The 26,843-nt window shown below is 36.0% G+C and overlaps 1 protein-coding gene across 2 annotated transcripts in view; it reads left to right on the top strand.

Annotated features, from left to right (window-relative positions):
* LOC131152090 (protein ACTIVITY OF BC1 COMPLEX KINASE 1, chloroplastic) overlaps positions 1-26,843 on the top strand; it is a 71,735-nt gene that overhangs the window by 33,960 nt on the left and 10,932 nt on the right. For both annotated transcript variants that reach the window (XM_058103717.1, XM_058103719.1), the window contains one exon: positions 11,770-11,841. In XM_058103717.1, the coding sequence (XP_057959700.1) occupies positions 11,770-11,841 (72 nt within the window). The remainder of the gene's footprint in view (positions 1-11,769; positions 11,842-26,843) is intronic.

Consider the following 26,843-nt stretch of genomic DNA (forward strand, 5'->3'; position numbering starts at 1 on the left):
AAAATTGATTGCTTAAAGAAATGGCTGAAAATTTTCAAGGATACTTTGCTATGATGAAATAGGGTCCATATTTAATCAATGGGCATGATATTATGTAAGAAGTTATCTTATCAGCTGATAAGCACACACACACACAAACACACACACAAACACACACATACATACATAGTATGTATAAATAGATAGATATATAGATAGATAGAGACACAAACACGATGTAAAACCATGTGGGATGGTGGAACATAAGGCTTGGTGATAATTATTGTTGAGTATGATGTAAAACTATATATTTTAATTTTTGCAGGAACCATGATACCACCAAAATGGATCTCTTCGATTGGATTGAAAATTTTGTTGATATCATGCTTGTTGATCTACTTTGGTTCAATTGGAAGACCTACTCACAGTGACAGGACTCTCCCTCTATTAATAATGCACATCAAGAACATGCAATGACCACAATACCCCTAGTAACTCACGCTTACTAACATAGCAGTAACACATGCTAAATGACCAAAATAACTAGTAATACATCCTACCATGAATCCGCCTTGGTGAAGATAATCAGACTTAGTGCCTTTTGGATGGAGCCCAAATTTAATCAGCAAAGAACCCATGATACAACAATCCGATCCAATAGTGAAATTTTCCATTTTGAGAGATCCCTCTGTGTATGTGAAAATATTCCATTTGAAGTTTATTTTACACGTGTGTCATTTAGAATTTTGGAAATTCATACTAATCCTATGATCAAGATCTTAAAGTTTGATTTTGACTAAAAATTTGAGGCTCCAAAAGTCTAGAAATTTCCATGGAATTTCAATTTCAATGTTAATTTCGATTTTCTTTTGAAAAAAAACGATGGAAATTAGTTGTAAAGCATGGAATTCTTTTATGAAACTTTAGAAATGGTCAATAGGGAATGTAATGTGTATTAAACGTATTTGGCTAACATAAATGAAATTCATTAATCAATTAAATATTATTTTTTTATACAAATAAAGATAATTTAGGTATGAATGGTTGAATAAAATGTTGTTGTAAGTTCAACTTTTTTTTTTTCTTCATATAATATCAAAAGCCTTTGTAATAATCTTTTGTTTCAATAAAAAAGTAAGATAAATTAAGATAGGAATTTCATTTCTAAATCTCACATTTGAATTCCAAAGAAATTTCATTCAATTTCGACAAGTTTTGCTAAAATTTTGAGATTTCAATAAATTTAAGATGATGCGTCAAAATTTTGAAATAAATTATGTAAGACAGAAATTGATTGGCATTTCAATTTGGAGGGCGATGGAAAGCAGAAATTTCGACAATTTGGTGGAAAGTTATGACCATGCTTACAATTCAATTGTTGATTCTATAGATTGAGATTTCTATAAAAGATTTGAATCTCAATTTGATAGCTAGGGTTTCGGTATATCTTTTAGTGGCCAAGTGAACTTTTTACCTTCCAATAGTACCATCTAGCGCATACTAGATAGCATAGCATAAACCCAATGATTCCCCACAATTGGTTTTCCTGGTGGTAATTAGCTTAGTTCTCAAGTGTTTTTTGTACCATCTATTTTATTTTTGTTGCAAACTTAAGAGATCGAATTTGATTATGAGTCAGGGTCATAAAATTGAAGAGGAGTGAAAAGAAGATGATAAGAGTATGGCCAAGAGATCTCTATGACGCACATGCATGCATAGATGATAACCAAGATATCCTTAATAGAATGAACAGTAAACCCCAACCTGTAATGCTCATCTCCTAAATGATTACAGAACTTGACAAAGGAAGTAGCCACAATCTTCTTCATCACAACATCCCTCACAAAGTGGCAGTCTACCTCTATAGGAGGAATATTGGAGATAAAGTTAAACTTGATGATGAAGAAATAAATAGCACTTGTAGATTTCGATACCTTGGATCTATTATGCAAGCTAAAGGAGAAATTGAAGATGATGTAATGCAGAGTTAAAGCAAATTGGGTAAATTGTTGAAGTGTTTCAAGTGTGCTCTGTGACCGTAGAATATCCTTAAAATTGAAAGGGAAGTTTTATAGGACAGCTATAAGACCAGCTATGCTATATGGATCGGAATGTGGGCGACTAAGAAACATTATATCCAAAAAGTAAAAGTTGCCGAGATGAAAATGCTTAGATGGACGAGTGGTATAACATTGAAAGATAAATTTAGGAATGAACATATTCGTGGGAAGTTATGTGTAGCTCCTATAGAAGATAAGATAAGGGAGGAACGACTTAGATGGTATGGACACTTGCAACGTAGGTCGCATGGTGCACCAGTGAGGAAAAGTGAGTTAGTTACTGTGGGGGGCAATAGAAGGGGTAGGGGTAGACCTAAAATAACTTGGGAGAAGATAGTGAGTAAGGATTTAATATCCCTGAATCTGTCAAAAGAAATGGTCCATGATCGCATAAATTGACGGAAAAGGATTCATATAGCCGACCCCATCTAGTGGGACTTAAGGCTTGTTTTTTTTTTTTTTTGACCGGCCGTGACTCCATCTAAAATCCAATGGGGTCATTAGGTCTAGTATTGAAATTGTTCTAATTCTAAATTATTTGAAAATCAAGAAAAGTAGTGGATTTTGAATCTGAAAAATAAAATAAACAACAAATAAAATAAAATCAACTAAATACTTAAAAAGAAGAAGATTTCACCCAAGAAGAAAACACTAAGGCATCTGACTCACCTAACCAATCCAATCCCAAATCCTAGTCATGCAATCAATCAATTGTCATCCAATTTGACGGTGAAATATTCGAACTTATCTAAGACCCTCTCTTAAATAGAATTAGGATTACCCAACACACGATAACCCTCTATATGTCTATGCGAATTTAAAAGCATTTGAGTACATTAAGATTAATAACATTTCACATAAAAGCCGCACAAATCACATTGGCACATTCCTGTCTTTCATTCAATTCATGGCATACATCATGTGAAGCTAAACTGCATGCATCATCTATCAAATTAACATGCACAATAAATCACTCAACTATTGGTCAGATAATTGAAAGCATTAAACTCAATGATGTATACTCAAAAGGAATGATAAAATTATGATCCCATAGAAATAAGATTCGGAATTGTCATGGAGAGGTTACATTGTAGCCTTAGCAATAGCAATTAGCTCATACTAGAATTAAAACAAACCATAATGATTCTAGAATTCATAATGAAAATTGTACGAAGAGAAGATGAAAGACGTAAGAAGAAAATTGTATGTAGATCGAGAATCTTGATCGCCAACAACTCCAATCCGGCTTCTCTCTTCTTCTTTTTCTAAGCTTCGAATTCCTCTCTAATGGTGAAGAAAATCCTCCTCCTTTTTCCTAGGTTCAAATCCCCTCCTTTTATAAAGCTCTGGTCGTCCTCCCTTCTTATCTCCCTAAAACAAGATCATCCAAATCTCCTCCTTTTCTGCCTCCGCCTTGATGTGTGATTTTCTCTATCGAGATCTTCCCATCTTCGAAAATCTTCAACACGAATGTTGTAGGATTTTTTCTTAACTTTCCGTAGATACCAAGATCGCCCTTTTTGGAGTTTTCTAGCAAAAGTTATGCTCCAAATACTGAAGGGTGTTTCAAGAAATTCGGGAGAGGAATTTGAGTTTGAGAAAGACTCTTGATGAAGGGAATTTGAATTTGAAAAGTAAAGTTTCCTCATTATCGCATGACTCCTTTAATTTATCTATTCCTAAACAAAAATAAACAAAAGAAATCAAAACTCTAATAAATAATAAAATTAAACACAAACTAGCATAAAAATTAGAGTGAAAGTATGACAAAACTTGTATAGAAATTAAACACATCACCTAGGCAAGAAACTCCTCCTGTGATGCACTTAATGTCCTAATTTTTTCACGCACAGCCGGTCCCAAGCCCAGGTAAAGGAGGAGGGTTGCATTAAGCAGCTAACAGCCAGCGTTGTAAAATTTGTCAGATCACTATGATATGAATCCTTACCGAATATTTGCTGGGGCGTCCCCTATGAGCGACGCGTTGCACTTGAACCACCCAGGTGTAGCGAAAAGTGGGTGAGGGTGGGTTAGGTCGTCGCTCCAAAGCGACACGCCACGTTAGCGCCTGGGTACAGTGTCAAATATGCGAGGGTTCATGCATTATTTTGGATGTGGGTAAGGTAAAGACGTTAGTTCAGGAAACTAGGATTACATTAGCAATTGGAATATAGGGACAATTATGGGTAAAAGCATGAAAATTGTTGATACAATGATCAGAAGAAGAATTATATAATTTGCCTTCAAGAAACTAAGTAGGTGGGGGAGAAAGCTAGAGAAATTGATAAATCAAGATTTAAAATTTGGTACACTGGAAAAGAAAAACATAAGAATGGAGGAGGCATTATTATAGACAAAAACTTAAAAGATAGTGTTGTGGATGTCACTAGAGTAGGGGATAGAATTATAAAAATCAAGATGGTATTAGGACAAGAGATAATAAATATCATTAGTGCTTATGCTCCTCAAGTCGGTTTAGCAGAAAATCTTAAGAGACAATTTTGGGAAGATATGGATAGTATTATACCAGGAATACCAGGGACCTTGAGAAAATATTTATAGGAGGAGATTTGAGTGGACACGTTGGAAGGGATAATAAAAATTATGAGAGGATACATAGAGGATATGGATATGGAGACAAAAATGAGCCTGTGGATATGATCTTAGACTTTGCTATGTCATATGATTTTACTATAATGAATAATTGCTTTAAGAAGAGAGAAGAACACTTAATAACCTTTTAAAGTGGACAGAATAGAAGTCAAATAAATTTTTTTTTTAACTAGGAGGGTAGATCGTTTATCATGCAAGGATTGTAAAGTTATTTCGGGTGAAGGCTAACCACACAACATAGAGTCTTAGTGTTAGATATATGTATTAAAAAAATAGAAGAAAAAGGATAAAATAAACCAGTGTAAGAGAACTAGATGATGGAACCTAAAAGGAGAAAATATAATAAAATTTAAAGATAAAATGATCAAATATGGGGATTGGACTATAGAGGATGGGATAGATACAAATACTTTTTGGAGTAGATTAGCTAGCTCTATTAAAAAGATAGCAAAAGATATTTTAGGTGAATCAAGGGGAAGATTCTCGAATAGCAAAGAAAGTTGGTGGATGTCCAAAAAGTCATAAAGACAAAAATAATTTAGTATAAAACGTGGCAAAAATGTAGAAACATGGATAACTTGGAAAAGTATAAGGAGGCGAGAAAAGATGCAAAAAAAATTGTCAGTGAAGTTAAATACAGATCATTTAATAGTTTGTCTGATAAATTAGTTACAAAAAAAGGGGAAAGAGATATATTTAAACTTGCTAAAGTTAGAGAAAGAAAGAGTAACGACTTAGGAAACGTAAAATGTATAAAAAGTGAGAATGATATTGTCTTGGTTAAGGATGAAGACATTAAAGAAATATGGCGAAGTTACTATAGTAAGTTGTTTAATGAAAACCAAATAGAAGACTAAAACTTAGATTTGAAATATGAGAAAAAGACTAAAAATATGAGATTTATTTGCAAAATTAGAGTTAACGAAGTTAAGTTTGCACTAAAAAAAATGAAAAATAGGAAAGCTATAGGACTGGATAACATCCCAATTGAAGTTTGGAAATGCATAGGTAATAACGGAATTATATGGTTAACTAATTTATTTAATACAATTATAAAAGTTAAGAAAATGTCAGATAAATGGAGGAAAAGCACTTTAATACCTATATACAAAAATAAAGGAGATATTCAGAATTGTAATAACTATCGTGGAATTAAACTTATGAGTCATACGATGAAACTATGGAAAAGGGTAGGTGAACAAAGATTAAGGTTAGAAATGAAGATCTCAGAAAATCAATTTGGTTTTATGCCTGGGAGATCTACCACATAAGCTATTTATCTTTTAAGAAGGTTAATGGAAAAGTTTGGGGAAAAGAAGAGGGACTTGCATATGATATTTATTAACCTTGAGAAAGCATATGATAGGATACCTAAGAAAGTTCTATGGTAGGTTTTAGAAAAAAAGGGTGTATGTAGTAGGTATACTGATGTCATTAAGGATATGTATGATGGAGTAATAACTAGTGTAAGGACTATAGATGGAGAAACTAGACAATTTCTAATCACCATACGTGTACATCAAGGATCTTCTTTGAGTCCTTATCTTTTTGCTTTAGTGATAGACCAATTGACTAAGAGTATTCAAAAGGAGGATCCATGGTGTATGTTGTTTGCTGATGATATTGTATTAATTGACGAAACTAGGGACGAAGTAGAGGCCGAGTTAGAATTATGGAGAGAAGCTTTGGAATCTAGAGGTTTTAGGATAAGTAGAAATAAGACAGAATATATGAAATATAATTTTAGTAATGATAGGAGGAATATTGGAGACAAAGTTAAACTTTATGATGAAGAAATAAATAGAACTTGTAGATTTTGTGTCCTTGGATCTATTATGCAAGCTGAAGGAGAAATTGAAGATGATGTAATGCATAGAGTTAAAGCAGGTTGGGTAAAATGGAGAAGTGCTTCAACTGTGCTCTGTGATCATAGAATACCCTTAAAATTGAAAAGGAAGTTTTATAGGACAACTATAAGACCAGCTATGCTATATGGATCGGAATGTTGGGCAATGAAGAAACATAATATCCAAAAGTAAAAGTTGCCGAGATGAGAATGCTTAAATGGATGAGTGGTATAACATTGAAAGATAAATTAAGGAATGAATATATTCACGGTAAGTTAGGTGTAACTCCTATAGAAGATAAGATAAGGGAGGGAAGATTCAGATGGTATGGACACTTGCAACGTAGGCCACATAGTGCCCCTGTGAGGAAGAGTGGGCTAGTTACTATGGGGGGTAGTAGAAGGGGTAGGGGTAGACTTAAAATAATTTGGTAGGAGATAGTGAGTAAGGATTTAATATCCCCGAATCTATCAAAAGAAATGGTCCATGATCACATAAATTGGCGGAAAAGGATTCATATAGCCGACCCCACCTAGTGGGACTAAGGCTTGGTGTTGTACCCAGGCAAGAATTTGTTTTACAAATCATCATTTGGAACCAAGTTAAAAGCCAATTAAGAGTGAACATTAGTTGAAAACACAAAACATATATATATTGGAACCAAGTTAAAAGCCAATTAAGAGTGAACGTTTGTTGAAAACATGAAACATATACATATTTCATAAGCAGCTAAAAACGTTTTTCATTTAGTAACAAGCTCTTTATATTGGGCTGTACTTTTCATACAACATTTTTCTCACTCCCTAGTCTACATACATAGTGGCCCAAAACGGGCCCAAAACTGAACCCACACTTAGTATCCTTATTGCCTTCCTTCCAACCTGTAATACATGTCAAAATGGTAACAAGTGGAGTTCTCCTTCAGTTTGAACCTGAAATCATTAAGGAATAGGGTGAGCAACCACAAGCTCAGTATACATTCTTAACTCCCCCTTATTCAATTAAGGATTTCACATGATTTCATACATGTATGCGTGATCATAAGGTGCATGAACACAATCTTTATTCAAAGAAATCTATTAATTTAAAGTGACCAATGCAAAACATTCAAATAGCTGGCATTTACACATTTTTTCCAAAACAACAGTGCTGTCCCTACAAGTACACATTTTATTTTAAACAAGTGCCGAATTCCAGATTGGCCAACCACCGCTTAGTGCGGAAATACTAACAAGTGCCAAATTCCAACCTAGCCAATCACCGCTTAACACGGAAATACTGACAAGTGCCAAATTCCAGCTTGGCCAACCACCTCTTAACACGGCAATACTAACCAGTGCCAAATTCCAGCTTGGCCAACCACTGCTTAACACGGAAATACCCTCCGGAGGTTTAGGGCCTTTCACCCAAGGGAGACACAATCCCTACTTGCTCAAATTCCACAATATCATAGCCACAACAACACATGGTGCCATCTATTTCACACAATAACAATTCAACATATGCATACACGAGCTTTGCCATGGCAAATAAAACCATCATCCTTACAAGATGAATATCTATCACATGAAAATTTCGCAACTAAACAAGATATGCAACTATTATAACCAAAGAAACATATATGTACTATGCAGCCATATCAAGTAATTAGAGATAAAAAACTTAAATCTTCCTTACTAGGATTCAACTTTATACAAGCTTCTACCCTTGTTTCCTTTAAATATCCAAAATCTCTAGGTGAATAAATGAAAATTAAGAACGCCTACCTTGATTTTCAGCTTCTTCAACTTAGTCTAAGTTCCCCTCTGAATTTCCTGTATTTTCTCTTGATTTTCTCTGAATTTCCCTGATTTTCTGCAGAGTTATCTTTCCCTTTCTCTCTCCCTTCTTTCTATCTCTCTCTCTCTCTCTCTCTCTCTCTCTCTCTCTCTCTCTCTCTCTAGAACTAGGGTTTTCAGCAAGAGTTTTGGGGTATTCTTTTCTATGCTATAATCACGGTTTTCCTCTGCCATAAGTGAGGGGTTTTCTAATAAAGAAAGGAGGTGCCGCCCTCTTTTAGGGTAAAAAAAAAAAAAAGGCTCTTCTGCAGGCTGGAAAAGTCAAGACAGCAGCTGGACACATGACAGGACCATAGCAGCTGGTGGCAACAGGGGTCCTGCAGTGCTAACAGCTGTGCATGAGGTGTCTACTGCTGGTTTTTCAGAACTACCAGGTGGCAGCTGCTGGTTTGTAGTGCTGCCAGGTGTCACACCTGGTTTCAGCATGGCCCATTTTTTTTTTCTCTCTCTGCCCCAACTCTTATGCTATTTACGTTTTAGCTTGGCCCTCATAATTTTCTTCACCTAAGCCCCTCCTACCACTAATAAGTCAAAAGGAATTTCCAATATCAGTTAACAGAACTCATATAAATGAATAACATGGCTAGTATGAACTTATTTATTAAAAAACAAAGCAAGTCATGCAAATTTATCAAAGTAGTTTAAGTTTACCATGGCCTAAAGGGTATGGTTATCACAATAAGCGTGTGGATTTTGTCCTTGGAAATCTGAACTCCAACATAAAAGACTTAAGCCACATTAACTCACTGACCTTGTGAGCCACAATTCAACATTCAGATCAGCACTAAATCAAGCAACAATTCAATTCGAGGGCCGTACATCATCAGAACTCCTATAACACTTGTACTTCTGTCTTTTATACAAAACTCTTGTGAAACTGAAGATTCCTACAAGGTGGGATCCTAATGAATCTTTACGAACCAACTACTTCCCTAGAAAAAGACATTAGGTCTAATGACGGTCAAGTGCATCAGCTTCCCAACCAACATCCTCAAACCATGCTTATCTTCAAACTCAAGGTTGTCATCCCCTAAGAAAGTTTCACGTTTGGGTTATAACATCAACCGGTTTAGCTCCTAACATACCAGTTCAGTCAAAAGGTCTAAATTGTACTTTCTTTGTGATAAAATTTGACCTTTGATGCACCAAACAACCTCAAAAATCCAGAGAACATTGAAGAGTTCCTAGACACTTGGTAAAAAAAAAAAAAATAACGATGCACCAAACAACCTAAAAAATCCAGAAAACATTGAAGAGTTCCTAGATACTTTGTAAAAAAAAAAACTTTTGAAGCCAGCACTTCTTTGCACTCCTCTGAGTATAACTGCTAGTGAAAAATGATATTGTCAACATAAAACCATGAGAAAAAACCACACCTGTCTCCCTCACAAAAAAGTAATGAGCAGAATATTATTATGCACAGCACAATCGTCATTGTTCACAACTTGCGAACTTTGCCACACTTCTTGAAGATAATACACTGGAGGTTGTTTCATGTACACCTCTTTATGAAGGTCCTCTAAATGCCTATTTAACAACAAGGGGCCTCTTGAAACAACAATCGAGGAAATTTGAACCCAAACAGAATTCAGTCAAGCTACAAGCCTAAGTGAGAGAATGTCCCAAATTAATCAACACCACAAGTCTTAACTGTACCGCTTGGCCACCAACAAGGCTTTCCACCATTTAACAGTTTCTTGAAATGATATATAATGCTATATACCTAGCAACAACAAACAAGTTCTTTTCCAGGAAGACTAGGGAGATTTGCCAGATCTCATGTCCCACAAGAAAGCCTCCATCTCTACATTCATAGCATGCTGTATACCTAGTAGCATCAAGCAAGTGTGCCACCATCTCTACATTCATACCATGCTTCAGCCCTGTCACCTAGGATTAGCAATCTCCTCAACATGCAGGGAAGGGATAAAAATAGGGGAAATGGACTACGAAAAAGTATGAACAACTTGACAGAGATGGGTCAGAAAAAACATAATTAGCAACAGGATAGGTGACTAAGCACTTCAAAGTAAGAATGGCAGCAGACTTGGGTTTAGGTATTTTGATGATCTGATAAAGCAGATTCTCTGACGGAACACCTTCTCTCATTTTATTCTCCCTGTTTTCTTCTATTTTCCAACCCTAACCCTGATTCTTGCAATCAAGTTAAACCTTTAAGGTTTGCAACACAGTATAAGATCAAGCTATGATCCTCTGTGTTCAAGTCTCATCTTTGTTCACCGTTCACGTTTCTGTTCATCATATTGTCCACAGTGGCTGTTCGCAGTCCCTGTGCATAGCATTTGTTCATTGATATTGGTCGCACTATGTTCTCTCATTGAACACGACTCCCCTTCCCCAGGCAGGTGTTTTGAGTCCTTTAGGTTTTTTAGCCACTTGCATTCCTTGTGGATGCACTGTGTATGTATTTGTGTCTCTTTTGTTGTGTGAATGCAATGATTCAAGGTTATCAGAAAACTGTACCTATGTTGTGATGCGTGCTTGATTCGTAGTTGCTGTGGGTGATCTTTTTAAGATCTAGAGTGTGTATGACTTCTCTTTGTTTCTGGCAGATTGCTTTGAGAAGGGGGGGGGGGGGGTGCTTGATCCAGCTTTCCCTAGTGTGTTTCTGCATAGTGCTGTTGCTGCTCCTTTATGGTTGTGTTGAAGCCCTACCATAACCACCCTGATTTATTCCAGAAGCTGATAGCTGATATGTGCTGCTGCCAATTTTCAAGTGCTAGTTTGCTGCCAATCTAAACAATTTCTATTAATGTGTGTGTGTGTGTGTGTTTTATATGTGTTCGCACATGCATGTGTATGAGATAGATAGAGAAAGAGAGAGAGAGAGAAAGAGAGAGCGAGAGAGGGAGGATGTATATCATTAATATATTCCTGATCAAATTTTTACTTTTGGGTCAAGCAGAGGTTTAACGTGGCCTGAATTTCTGGGAGGTATTGAAATAGAACTTCATTGCCTCCATTCATATAAAGCTGAACTGGGTTGACTCTAGCCTTAAAGCTAAAAAAGCTTGTGATTATCTTCTTTGCATGAAGGCATATGGTCTGTCAAGGATGATGTTGTATTCCATGCCTATTATTGACATGTGTGTTTAAACATACACAGAACCCCAACTCCCCACCCCCACTTTACAGCAAGAAGAAAATATAAATGGCAAAAGTAATTTTGAGTACTTGGATGGTTATATTAGATTTGGCCTATGATGACGAACTATGCTAATTCAAATTTCTCAAGCACAATATTAGTCCTCATCGATCCTTTTATCTTTCAATACTTATATGAAAATATGCATACTAATTGTGATTGAAGACCTTCAGTATTTATCAATATTATCCAAATCTTTTTAGCTTGTGATAATTATGTCCTATAATTATTTTCCATAATTTTATTGATAACTAGCACTGTGCTAGGTTGCCTACCCATATGTGGCAAAACGCCTCCTGACAGACCCAAATCCTGCTTTACGTGAACGCCTTATACAGGTCAGCTAAAACCATTTCTTTATGTACAAATTATATTACATTTTTAATGTTCAGCACTTTGTTTTTTTTTATATGTTAAAATGTTTATTGCTTTTTTTTCTTTAACCACATGGTAAAAAACTATTACGCTGAGTGCAATGTTCAAAGTCACACTTATACGTCACAGATCAGCATATGGTTATAATATTTATATTATCAGCATGGGGATATAATAGCTGTGTTTTGCATTCATATTTTATGAACAGTAAATACGTCTATATTCATCTTTGAGTACCTTTACCTGTCTTGATAGAATTGCCTTGTGTATATTCGTATAAGGACCCCATGGCACACTATGACCTTAAACCATGGCTTTTGAGCCGGCATTGTACACTACCCATTATTCCAGTCAAGGCAAAGGATTTGGATCTTGGATTCAAGATTACAAATCCATAGTAGGTAGATCGTAAGGGCTATATCTTTGAGTAGAAAGGCCAACAGAATATGCAATCACTGGAATAACTTTTTGGAGTTCTTCCCCTTTTTGTGTGCAGGCATGTGTACACATGTTTGAGTGTGTGGGGGGGAGGGTTACTTTAATTCAATTTTTTAAATATCTATGGTTCATACAATTCCAGAAATGCTTACTTGTACAAATACATAATTATCACAATATCACATCAATCTTAGATTGAAAAAAAAAAGGTCAAAAAAACATAAAATGACTTGTTGCAGGATTAAATCTCAGTGCTATACCATCCTTTCATGGATATGCCATCAAATAATGTTGTAGAATTTGTGTACTTGAGGATATCTGCCAATGATTAGGGTGGTATGTTTCAAGTATGTGTTCGGTTCATGTCATTTGCAGCCTCCTTGGTCTGCACCCAAAGAAAAGCACCACACTAGTAACATTGTGTGTCCAAGTCCTGGCATCAGGTTTAGGAAAAGCCTTCACCATATTTTTCGAGGACTTGCTGACTACAATAGTCCCTGATGGGAGGGGATTCACCACTATCTTTGAAGACTAGAAGCTGTTGCTAGTAGTTGTTTGGAACTATTTTTGCTTACTTTCAGTGGCCAGGCTGCAGGTTGCATGATCTCTTACCACCATGCATGCCAAATGAATATGTTGTGTCTGGGAATCATTGTAAAGAACTTGATCATCAATCTTTAATTTGATGCCATAGCTAGAATTTACAATTCACTCCATCTTAAGTTTCTTAGTCTTCTGCTGAGCTAACGTGTCATTATATATGTTGGCCTTACAAGGCTTAAAATCTTGTTTTGATGATAACAAATCAGAGGAACTTAACATATTTGGTTAAGTGATGATATTTCAGAACTCAAGTATGTGAATACAAAGTCAAATGCTCATAAGGATCATTGGAAGCTTATACTTCAAAGAAATATGATCAAATGAAGCTTAAAGAGTCAAGGCATGGATTCAAAGATGATCTAATAAAGCTTGAAGATAATGAGAGCATGTATGTTAAAGAAGACTTGCTAAAAGCTTAAAGAATATTGAAACTTGAAGTCAAGATGGAGCCAAAGAAAGACAAAGCAAGAGAGCTAAAGAAAGACATACATGAAGACTCCAAGAGTTGAAGGATTTAGAGTCTTAAGGAAGTCTTTTGTGAGTACTTCAAGTAAAACTCAATATAAAAGCATTGAAGCTCTTTAGGAAAAATTAAAATCCTAGAAACCATTTTTTTAAAAAGACCTTGAAATATAATTTCCAAAGTTATAAATTATGAAGGTCTCAAGATAAAAGAGTTTTTAAAATCAAAATCTTAAAAAACGAGTGTTTTGAAAGCCTTAGGTGCTTGACCAAATAACCCCAGGCGACTGACTCTTTTTATGTTTTTAAGACTGGCAGATAGAAAGGTGATAGGCGCCTCACGATAGCCAGACAGACGCCTGCCTTGACCACTGAGGCGACTGCCTGTGTTTTGATAGGAGCTTGCCAATATTCTGACTTTCAAATTTAAATGAGACAGGCGCCTGACACAGCGAGACAGGCGACTGCCATTAGAAAGTATTTTTAAAATTACTAATCGGAAAGTTTCAAAAATTGGTTTCTTGGGCTCCAAACTTCGTCCAAACTTGACCAACACTCCAAGTAAACTTGGGGAATAAGGAATTAATTTTTTAAACTCTATATATAGCCCCCAAGGCATAGATTTTAATAACCAAGAAATATTTTCAGCAACTACAAACTCTCAAGTGCTCTCAATTTTCAAAGGTATCTTGCTCACATCTTGCTATTCTCTCAACTGAGTTATTGCTGATCTTCTCATTCCGAAATTAAGCTTTAAAGTATGAATCTTTCATTCAAAGAAAGATTATATTGGTAATAGGTTTAAGTTGAGCTTCAATTTCTTTACATTGATATTTATATTGAAGTATATTTTGTGCTTATAGTTGTACTAATCAGCTCTATTTGAGAGCATCTTTTGTACACAAGTTCTTGTTCTTCTTCTTGTAGTTCTTGACGGTTCAAGGCTATTGGATCGTTGTAACCAAGTGTGGGGTATCTCTTGGAGAGGCGTTGTTCTAGCCTATTGAAGGAGTGACCGAGTGTGGGGTATCACTTGGAGAGGCGTTGCTCTAGCCTAGTGAAGGAGTGTTTAAGCGTGAGGTATCGCTTGTAACGGTTTGTTCCGGCCGGAAAGGAATGGTATAGTGGAATCCTTTGGTGGTATTGGCTAAAGGCGAGGATGTAGGCTGGGGATAAGCCGAATCTCGTAAAAACGTGATGTCACTCTCTTTCCTTACTCTTTTTAAATTCCAGCAAATATTAACTGTGTGGTTGTGTTTTAATTTTTGATCATAAACACTATGTGGATTGGATATTAAATAAACTAAAGATTAATTTGATTTTGGGATTTGCAGAAACCGAAAGGAAGTACATTAGTTAATCAATACAAATTGCGGAAACCATAATGGAGTACGTTGATTGGTTAACACCCTAGACTTATTAACTGAAAGTTTATTTAAAGTCTAAATTCTTGGAAAGAGTGTTGGATTTCATATTCAGCTTCATATTGAGAAATCAAATCAATTAACCATAGGGCTTACATATATTCACAGTGCTACAATCAAATACCTTGAGCAGAAAATTGCTAAAGTGCTATAGATTATATTTTGTGATTGATTACTTTAAGTTGTTGATTGGTTGGATGTTTGTTTAAGTTTTGGTTTATTTGTGTTGTGTTGTGATTGGTTTGTGGATTGATTAAAGTAATTAAGTTCTTGCTGTGTATTTGATAAATTAACAAGAGGTCAAAGAATTCATAAAAAGAATTAAAAGAAATTTTAATAATCCAATTCACCCCCCCTCTTGGGACAACTCCTTTACTTTCAATATAAATGACTATTCCTCATACTTGGTCTAAGGTTAACAGGCATGTAGTTCTTCCCTCTTAAATCTTGTCCAATATGCATCATTATGCATAGATTATTGTTTACACAATTACATCACTGTTGGAAAGTTTCAAATCTGTTTAGTCAACTTTCCTATTTTTCTAAGAGAATCTCGATTGTAAATGTGTGAATATCCTAGAATATTTAGTTTCCTTAGAAGTTAGCATTTTGGTTCTTTCCTTTTATTCTTCTGCTGTACATCTATTTATACAAACCTGTACCTATGTTACGATTAATGAGAATTATTTCCACAAGAAGCTATCTCATTCTAGATGGTATCAAAGCTAGGTCCGGCTCTTGGCCTTGTGTAAACCCTAGTTTCCCTTGGTGGCTCCAATCTGACCCTAATCTCTATAGGGTTTTCTTCCTTGTTCAACTCTACCCTAATCTTTTTTGTTGTTGTAGCCATGGCTGAAACTTCAAACAAAGCTAAACCCGAAACCAAGCCTGAAACCAGACCCACTCATTCTGAACCTTACTCTATCCAAATTACCAATATACGATTGAATGAGGCCAACTTCATGTTGTGGTCACAATCTGTCAAGATGTATATTCATGGAAGAGGGAAGATAGGGTACTTGACTGGTGAAGCTAACAAGCCCGAGAAGACAGACCCATCTTATGCTATATGGGATGCTAAAAATTCCATGGTGATGGCATGGCTTGTGAATGCTATGTATGAAGAGATTAGTGCTAATTACATGTGCTATTCTACTGCAAAGGAACTTTGGGACAATGTGAGTAAGATGTACTCTAACCTTGGGAATTACTCTCATATTTATGAATTGCAGCAAAAGATCAGCAATACTTATCAAGGAGATGGCACTGTAACAAGGTATTTCAATGTTCTTAAGGGCCTATGGAAAGATCTGGATTTATTCAATGATTATGAATGGAAAATCCTACTGATTGCAATCACAATAAAATGATGGTGGAGAATGCAAGAATTTTTAAATTCTTGGCTGGGCTTAATGATGAGATTGATGAAGTAAGGGGAAAAATCCTAGGGAGACAGCCTCTACCCCCACTCAGGGAAGTATTTTCTAAAGTACGACGAGAAGATTGTAGGAGTGTAATGATGAAGAAAAAGGAGGATGAGATTGTGGAAAATTATGCTCTACTTGCTGCCAATAATCCCGCTCCTCATGCTGTTGGTAACACAGATTTGGCTACTGCCAATATTTTTGCACAGCGGCCTTACTCTAATTAAAGGAGGTTGGAAGATAAGCCTCCAGTATGGTGTGACTATTGCAATAAGCCACGCCACACTCGAGAAAATTGCTGGAAATTCCATGGAAAGCCAGCAAACTGGAAGAGCAACAAATATGGACCCTCTGGTAGCAATCATGCAGTCCCTAAAGCCAATGAAGCTAGTTTCCTAAGTGCTGAGCAGGTGGATCATCTTCTTCAACTGCTGAAATCTACTTCTGCCTCTGGTCTTCCTACTGGTTGATTGGCCCAAACAGGTGATAACTCTAGTGCCTACCCTTTTTGCTTATATCTTGCACCATGGATTATTGATTCTAGTGCATCTAATCACATGACCAGTACCTCACAATTGTTTCAATCTTATTCTCCTTGTTCTGGTAATAAAAATATTAGAATTGCGGATAGAAGTTTTTCATCCATTGCTGGAACAGGTTCTATCCAAATCTGTGAAAAAATAGAACTCAAATATGTCCTTCACGTCCTTAAACTTGCTTGTAACCTGCTGTTTGTTAGTAAACTCTCACGGGATTCTAATTGTTGTGTCATTTTCTTTGATTCCCATTGTGAATTTCAAGACCAACTCTCGGGGAGGATGATTGATGGACTCTACTACTTCGATGAGACTTTATTCAACAATAAACAAGCTCAAGGTTTGAGTAGTAGTACTAGTTCTGTTTCTGTGCGTGAACAAATAATGCTTTGGCATCTTAGACTAAGACATCCTAGTTTTCTCTATTTAAGACATTTGTTTCCTAGCTTATTTAAAAAACGGGATTGCAATTCTCTTCATTGTGATGTTTGCCACTTATCCAAAAGTCACCGAAGCACCCATCAATCAAAAGCTTATCATTCTTCCAAACCTTTTTATTTAATTCATAGTGATGTTTGAGGTCCCTCAAAAATCACCACTTCTTCTGGTAAGAAATAGTTTGTTACATTTATTGATGATCATACATGTTTGTGTTGGGTGTACTTATTGAGTGACAAATCTAAGGTTGAAATTTTTTTTCAGGATTTTTATAATATGGTTGAAACCCAATTCCAAACAAGAATCGGTATCCTTAAAACTTATAATGGTACTAAATATTTTAACAAATGTTTAGGAACGTTTCTTTCAACAAGGGGTATTCAACATCAATCTACTTGTCGTGACACCCCACAACAAAATGGCATTGCTGAGAGAAAAAAATCACCATTTGTTAGAGGTTGCACTGGCCCTAATGTTTTCAATGCAAGTTCCTAAATATCTATAGGGTGATGCTATTTTAATTGCATGTTATCTTATTAATAGGATGCCTACTCGAGTGCTAAAATACATCACTCCCTTAGATTGCCTAAAAAAACTGTTTCCTACATGTCAGATAACATCAGACCTGCCACTAAAAGTGTTTGGATGCACTGTTTTTGTTCATATACCTACCAATCTTTGATCCAAGCTTGATCCTAGGGCCAAAAAATGTGTTTTCCTTGGATATGCTCCTAATAAAAAAGAGTACAAATGTTTTAACCCTCTGACCAGAAAAATTCATGTCAGTATAGATGTTGTTTTTATCGAAAACCCGCCCTTTTTTGGTAACTATCTTCAGGGAGAGAGAAAAAGGAAACTGAAGATGAGTTCTGGCAAACCTCTAAGCCTCTTCCAAATGTTTTCCTTGACATTAACATCCACTCTTTAAAGGGTCAGGAAACCAGTACTTTAACTGGAGAAAATAATGGAAATGCTAGTCTACCTATACAAGGCATACCTGATTCACAAACAGGGGGAGAAGTACTATAAAATATTCCCTCATCTGAGCTTCATGTTTATACCAGAAGAAGAAATCATCAGAATAATAGAGCTCATTCTTCAAATCCAAAGCGAGGCCAATCATCATCACTTACTCAAGTTGGTCCTCCTTCACATACTCCAGGTACTTTTTCTTCTTCAGATCCTTGTTTTGATAATTCTTCTGATCTTGACCTGCCCATTGTCCTTAGGAAAGGATTGTACCACACATCCTATTTCCAACCATCTATCTTATCATAGACTCTTCGATTCTCATAAGGCCTTTACTTCAAATGTTTCTCATCTGTTTATTCCAAGAACCATTCAGGAAGCACTAGATCACCCAGAATGGAGATTGGCTATTCAAGAAGAGATGAATGCACTAATTGCTAACGACACTTGGGAAATTGGTGACCTACCGGAGGGGAAGAAGACTGTTGGCTGTAAATGGGTATTTACAGTAAAATTCAAGGCTGATGGGAGTATAGAAAGGTACAAAGCAAGACTTGTGGCAAATGGGTTCACTCAAACATATGGAATTGACTACCAGGAAACATTTGCTCTTGTAGCCAAGATGAACTCAATCCGTGTGTTGCTCTCTCTAGCATCTCACTCCAACTAGCCCTTATATCAACTAGATGTGAAGAATGCATTCTTAAATGGAGACTTAGAGGAGGAAGTCTTTATGGATCTACCGCCAGGATTTGAAGGGAAAGGTGGCAAAGGCAAGGTGTTCAGATTGAGGAAATCATTGTATGGACTCAAACAATCTCCTAAAGCTTGGTTTGAACGCTTTGGGAAGGTAGTAAAGAGTCATGAATACAGCCAAAGTCAAGTCGATCATACTATGTTCTATAGACACACAAGTGAAGGTAAAATGGCTATCCTTATTGTCTATGTAGATGATATAATTCTAATAGGTGATGATAGCAATGAGCTAGAGAGGTTAAAGAAGATCCTTGCTCAGGAATTTGAGATCAAAGACTTAGGAAACTTGAAGTATTTTCTTGGTATGGAATTTGTAAGGTCAAAGAAAGGAATTTTTGTTTCCCAATGCAAGTATGTGCTTGATTTACTTGGAGAAATAGGTCTGCTAGGGTGCAAAGCAGCAGAAACACCTATAGAGCTGAACATGAAACTCCAACCAACTAAGGCTGAAGAAGTGATCAATAGAGAGCGATACCAAAGATTGGTAGGAAAACTCCTTTTATCTCTTTCATACACGTCCTGACATAGCCTTTGCAACAAGCGTGGTAAGTCAATTTATGCACTTACCAGGACTCGAGCATTTTGATGCTGTGTACAGGATTCTAAGGTACTTAAAAGGGACTCCAAGTAAAGGTTTATTATTTGGAGGACATGGGAATTTATAGGTTGAAGTATGCACTAATGCAGATTGGGCTGGAAGTATAGAAGATCAACTTCTGGCTATTGCACCTTTGTTGGAGGAAACCTAGTAACATGAACAAGAAACAAAATGTGGTGGCAAGGAGTAGTGCGGAGGCAGAATTTAGGGTTGTTGCTCATGGAATTTGTGAAGCACTATGGATCAAAAGGTTGCTAGAAGAATTAAAGATTACTAATTCACTACCAATGAAACTGTATTGTGACAATAAAGCTACAATAGCTATCGCTCACAATCCAATTCTTCATGATAGAACTAAACATGTGGAGGTAAACAAGCATTTTATCAAGGAGAAAATAGATGAGGGAGTAATCTGTCTGCCATATATCTCGACAACTGAACAAGTAGCAGACATATTGACAAAGGGACTGTTGAAGAAATAGTTTGAAAACTTCATTAGCAAGCTGGCAATGGAAGATATCTTCAAGCTAGCTTGAGGGGGAGTGTTGGAAAGTTTCAAATATGTTTAGTCAACTTTCCTATTTTTCTAAGAGAATCTCAGCTGTAAATGTGTGAATATCCTAGAATATTTAGTTTCCTTAGAAGTTAGCATCTTTGGTTCTTTCCTTCTATTCTTCTGCTGTACATCTATTTATACAGACCTATACCTATGTTACTATTAATGAGAATTATTTCCACAAGAAGATATCTCATTCTAGAATCACTATTTTAGCCATTGAATTTGTTAGAGATATATAGCCAAATATGTTATGCAAAATAATTTGCAAAGCACATGTAAAATTTTTCAGCTGAAGTTGAGGTGTCTGGTGATAACTGCTTAACACCCTCAATAATATGTCTTAGAAGAGAATATGTTATTTTAGTAATTAGGTTGTGTTAATGGGGGTATGTTTGCCCTTAAGACTTTTATTATTAATAATAATATAGAGAGCAGACCTAGAGCTGTATGTAGACTCCAAGAAACTGCTGCAATTATTATCATTAATTCTAACCAAATTAACCTAGGTTAAGAGAATAGACCGGATCAATATTGAAGGGAAATGGCTAATAATTTAGCAGTTAGCACAAGAAATTAAGATTAGATTAGCAGTTTGGAATATAGGGACTCTTACGAGCTAAAGTATGTAAATAGTGGAAATATTGTTTAATAGGAAAATTAACTTAATCTGCCTTCAAGAGATGAAATGGCTAGAAGAGAAAGCTAGAGAAATTGAAAAATCAAGATTTAAACTTTGGTACACTGGAAAAGTGAAACATAAAATTGAGGTGGGAATTATTGCAGACAAAGATCTAAAAGATAATATAGTAGATGTTAAAAGAATAAAGGATAGGATCATTAAAATCAAGATAGCTCTAGTCCTGGTAATAGTGAATGTCATTAGTGCGTATGCTCCCCAACTAGGCTTGGCAAAAAATCTTAAAAGACAATTTTGGGAAGATATGGATATTATTTTACAAGGGATACCAATGCCTGAAAAGGCATTCATAGGAGTTGATTTGAATGGACATATTGAAAAGGATAATATAGGCTATGAGAGAATACATGGAGGCCATGGATTTGGAGATAAAATTGAGTCCAATGATCTAATCTTAGATTTTGCCATGTCTTATGATTTGGTTATATTGAATACTTTGCTTTATAAAAAGAGAAGAACACTTAATAACTTTCATGAGTGGACATAATAAAAGTCAAATACATTTCTTCTTAACTAGGAATGGGGATCGTCTATCTTGTAAGGATTGTAAAGTTATCCTAGGTGAAAGTTTGGCTGCACAACATAGAGTCCTAGTATCAGATATACATATTAAAAATTGGAAGAAAAAGAGTGACATAAATCAACACAAAAAAGATTAGATGGTGGAGCTTGAAGGGAGTTAATTTAGTAAAATTCCAAGATAAAATGATTAAAGAGTGTGATTGGACTATAGGAGATAAGGTAGATGCAAATACTATTTGTAATAAAATGATTAATTCTATCATAAGGATAGCAAAATAGGTTTTAGGTGAGTCCAAAGGAGGATACTCGGGTAGCAAAGAAAGTTGGTGGTGGTATCAAGTAGTCCAAAAGCTGTTAAGACAAAAATAAATTGGTATAAAATATGGAAAAATTGTAGAACTATAGAAAATTTTGAAAAATATAAAAAGGCGAGAAAAAATGCAAAAAGTTAGTGAAGCTAAACATAGAACTTATGATACTTTGTATACTAGACTAGATACGTACAAAAGAAGGACAAAAAAGCGTTTATAAACTTGCTAGAGCTAGAGAAAGAAAATGTAAAGATTTGGGTGATGTAAATGTACAAAGGACGAGAATGATAATGTCTTAACTAGAGAAGAAGACATAAATGAGAGTTGGTGAAGATACTTCGATATGTTATTTCATGAAAACGAAAATGAAAGATTGAACTTAGAAGTGACAAATGAGAGAAAGACTAAAAATAAGAGATATATTCGCAAAATTAGAGTTCTTCAAGTTAAAATGACATTAAAAAAATGAAAAGTAGGAAATCTATAGGAACAGATAAAATACCAATTGAAGTTTAGAAATGCTTAGGGGATAAAGGAAATATTTGGTTAACTAATCTATTCAACATTATTATAAAAACCAAGAAAATGCTAGAAGAATGGAGGAAAAGTACATTAGTACCTTTATACAAAAACAAAGACGATATTCAAAATTGTAATTACTATCGTGGAATTAAGATTATAAGTCATACAATGAAATTATGGGAAAGGGTAATTGACCATAGAATAAGACTAAAAACAAGGATTTCGGAAAATCAATTTGTTTTTATGTTTGAGAGATCAACAAGAGAAGCTATTTATCTTTTAAGAAGCTTAATGGAAAAGTTTAGGGAAAAGAAAAAGGCCTTGCATATGATTTTTATTGACCTAGAGAAAGCTTATGATAGAGTAAAAGGGGCAGCCCGGTGCACAAAGCTCTCACGTATGCGAGGTCCGGGGAAGGGGTGGACCACAATGGGTCTATAGTACGCAGCGTTACCTTGCATTTTTGCAAGAGGCTTTTTTCACGCCTCGAACCCGTGACCTCCAGGTCGCACGGTGACAACCTTACCGTTGCACCTAAGCTCCCCTTCAAAGCTTAGGATAGAATACCTAGGAAAATTCTTTGGTGGGTCTTAGAAAAGAAGGGTGTTTGCAATAGATATACTGAGGTCATTAAGGATATTTATGATAGAGTAGTGACTAGTGTTAGGACTATAGGAGGGAAATTTAGAGATTTTCCAATCACAATAGGTGTACATCAAAGTTCTATTGAGTCGTTATCTTAATACTTTAGTGATTGTTGAACTTATTAGGAATATTCAAAATGAGATCCCTTGTGTGTATGTTGTTTGCAGATTATGTGTTGATTGATGATAGTAGGAGCGGAGTGGAATCTAAGCTAGAACTTTGGAGAGCCACATTAGAGTTTAAAGGGTTTAGTATAAGTAGGAATAACACAGATTATATGAAATGTAATTTTAGTAATGTACGGAATAGTAGTGGAGAGAAGATTAAACTTGATAATCAAGAGATTAATAACAATAATAGATTTTGATATCTTGGATCTATTATGCAAGCTAAATGGGAAATTGAAGATGACGTAATATATAGAATTAAAACTGGTTAGGTAAAATGGAGGAGTGCGTCAAGTGTGTTGTGTGATTGTAAAATACCCTTAAAATTATAAGGCCAGCTATGTTTTATGATTCAGAATGTTGGGCAACTAAGAAACATGTACAAAAAGTATAAGTTGCTGAAATGCAAATGTTAAGGTGGATGAGTTGTGTAGCATTAAAATATAAAGTAAAAAATGAACATATTCGCAATAATTTAGGCATAGCACCAGTTGAAGACATGATAAGGGATGGGGCAGCTTAGATGGTTTGGTCATTTGAAACGCAGGCCCTAGTAGAGCACCTGTGAGGAGGAGTGAGTTAGTTATTGTTTGTGGCATGAAAAGAGGTAAGGATATGCCTAAAATAACTAGGAATAAAGTAGTGAGGAAAGATTTAATAGCCCTTAATCTAATAGAGGAAAGCGCTCTCGATTTGGTGAATTAGCGGAAAGGATTCATGTAGCCTACCCCACCTAGTGGGACTTAAAGGCTTGTTGTTGTTGCTTGGTGTTGTCTCTTGTCCTCCTCTTCTCTCGTTATCTTCTTCTCTCCTCCATTTCTAACTTTATGAAGTGGTATCAGAGCATTGATCTCCTTCAAATCTGATATATCTGAATTGGTTTTGATACTTTTTAGTTTTTATTTTTTTCCCTTATCCTTGCCTAATCAGATCTCAAATATGATTTTCTGGTTGGTTTGAGAGTTGTTTAAGGACACCCTCCCTATGGGTTAGGTTTTGCAGCATCCTTGGGCGGGAAGCTGTGTGTTTTCATAGTGATTTGCTGATGGGGATGGGGCAGCTTAGATGGTTTGGCCATTTGAAACGCAGGCCCTAGTAGAGCACCTGTGAGGAGGAGTGAGTTAGTTATTGTTTGTGGCATGAAAAGAGGTAAGGATATGCCTAAAATAACTTGGAATAAGGTAGTGAGGAAAGATTTAATAGCCCTTAATCTAATAGAGGAAAATGCTCTCGATTTGATGAATTGGCGGAAAGGATTCATGTAGCCTACCCCACCTAGTGGGACTTAAAGGCTTGTTTTTGTTGCTTGGTGTTGTCTCTTGTCCTCCTCTTCTCTCGTTATCTTCTTCTCTCCTCCATTTCTAACTTTATGAAGTGGTATCAGAGCATTGATCTCCTTCAAATCTGATATATCTGAATTGGTTTTGATACTTTTTAGTTTTTATTTTTTTCCCTTATCCTTGCCTAATCAGATCTCAAATATGATTTTCTGGTTGGTTTTAGAGTTGTTGAAGGACACCCTCCCTATGGGTTAGGTTTTGCAGCATCCTTGGGCAGGAAGCTGTGTGTTTTCATAGTGATTTGCTGATGTGAAATCAGTTATGCTCTGTTTCTAGTATGCTGCTGCTGCTGCTGTTCCTCTGTCACTCTGTTTTCGGTTTGCTGATGATACTGTTTTGATGACGTATGTTTATGATTGATTGCTTGCAATCTTGTACTGATTGTTGGTTGGTTTCAGTTGGTGTTCAAGTACTTATCTAGTGTTCTTTTCTGCATTCATTTCCAGTTGCTGCCAGCCATAATGCCTGGATCTGCTGCTAGGTCGCTTATTAAATGCCTGCAGTACTTTGCTGTGGTTGCCTTGTTCTTGGTGGTTAAGTAATTCCTCATAGGGTATTGTAAGCTTAGTTCTGTAGTCATAGCTGCCTATTGAAGTTCTGGATTTTAGGGAGTTTGAAATGTTGCAAGTTCTGGTTTTTTCAAGTCCTGAAAGTGCTGTTTGTGCTAGCGTGTGCTGCCTGACATCTCAAGCCCCTTCCTGCAATAAATCAGCAATGGGTACTACCTCTAACCTTAGAAGGGGAAGTTTTGGAGGATGAGGACAAGGTTTGGATTGTGGTCGTGGCAGTGGTTGTGTATTACAACAAGGAGTTCATCGTGGAAATTCTCGCTTTTTCACACATTGTGGCAAGGAAAATCATACCATTGATCACTGATGGGATCTCCTTGGGAAACCAGCTTGGGCAATAAGTCTCTTGCAAAGGGAAATTCTATATTGACACTTAAAACGCACTTTGCCACTCCACTAGGGAGTTGAGTAAATCATCCACCGTGTTTCGAGAGGAGTTTAACAATCCTTTTTGCATGGTTCAAAAACTCCAAACTCAGTCTTTTGCATCTATTGCTACTATGGCCCCCATTCAGGCCAAGCTGGCGCTTGCCTCTTCATCCTCCTCACATTGGGTTATAGATTCCAGTGCCTCCTCCCATATGACAGGTAGTTCTAATTTGTTTTGAGCCCTTGAACCCCACTACCTTACACTTAAGGTTACTCTTGCTGATGGTTCAGTTACATTGGATTCTAGTTTTGGCAATATTCTTTCAATTCTTTCCATTCCTCTTTCGTCTGTGTTATATGTGCCTAAATTTCCTTTGAGCTTGCTATTAGTTAATCAATTAACTAAGTATCATAATTGTTTACTGATCTTCTTTCTTGCTTATTGTGTTATTCAAGATCTCCAAACAAAGAAGAGGATTGGTGGAGGGCTTGAGAAGGATAGCCTGCACTATTTCGATGGTGATCATGGACTCATGATGAATCCAATTCTTGTCATACAACTTCATCAGTTCCTGCTTATGGTGTTTCTATTGATCAATGGCATGCTTGTTTGGGTTATCCTCCCTTCAAAAACTACAAGAAAATTTTCCTATGTTTAGGTCTATTTCTCGTTTTGTGTGTTCCATGTGTCAGTTGGGAAAGCATATTTGAACATCTTCTCCGTCTAGAGTCAAACCTCGTAATAAATTATTGTTTTCTCTTATTCATTCAAATATTTAGGGTCTGCGTAGAATTAACAATTTGACTGGTGATCAATATATTGTGTCCTTTGCAGATAATTTTTCTTGTATGATCTGGATCTATTTGTTAAAAGATAAGTCTGAATTTTTTTAATGTATTTACTCAATTCTACCAATAAATAAAAACTAAATTTTCATTGTTATTCAAAATTTTTTGATCTTATAACATGCTTGAATTTGTTCGAAATGAGCTTCAGTCTTTTTGCTTAGCCCAAGGGATCATTCATCAAACATCCTATATGCATACCCCTCTGTAGAATTGAGTAGCTAAACAAAAAAAATGGCATTTACTTGAACGACATGGTATTTACTCCTTCATATGCATGTTCCAAAAACCTTTGACTGATGCTATTCTTACAACCATTTTTCTGCTTAACAGGATGCCCTCAAGTATTCTAGGGGGACAAACTTGGAGACATCCATGTTCTTTTTTATGCCTTACGTCTTTGGGTGCACATGTTTTGTTCAAGTTCTGCATAATAGTCAAGACGAGCTCTCTCCTCGTGCTGTTAAATATGTCTTTGTTGGATACTTGAGAACTCATAAAGGATATGGATGTTATGATCCCCACACTCGTAGGAAATATGTTAGTGCCAATGTCACCTATTTTGAGGGGAAACCTTATTTCTCTAGTGTTGGGTCCTCTATGAATGAATCTAATTTGATTCCATCAACGATTTGTGGTCCGCCCTTCTTGTGTTGATCCTCCTATTCCTACCTTTATCCCTTTTTTAGAAATCATCCATTACTCTTCCAAATTAATCAGTTACTAATCCAGAGAAACAATTGAGGGTTTATGAACGATGGAAAGTGCGT

Source organism: Malania oleifera, chromosome 3 (assembly GCF_029873635.1).
Source record: "Malania oleifera isolate guangnan ecotype guangnan chromosome 3, ASM2987363v1, whole genome shotgun sequence".
Lineage (NCBI taxonomy): Eukaryota > Viridiplantae > Streptophyta > Magnoliopsida > Santalales > Ximeniaceae > Malania > Malania oleifera.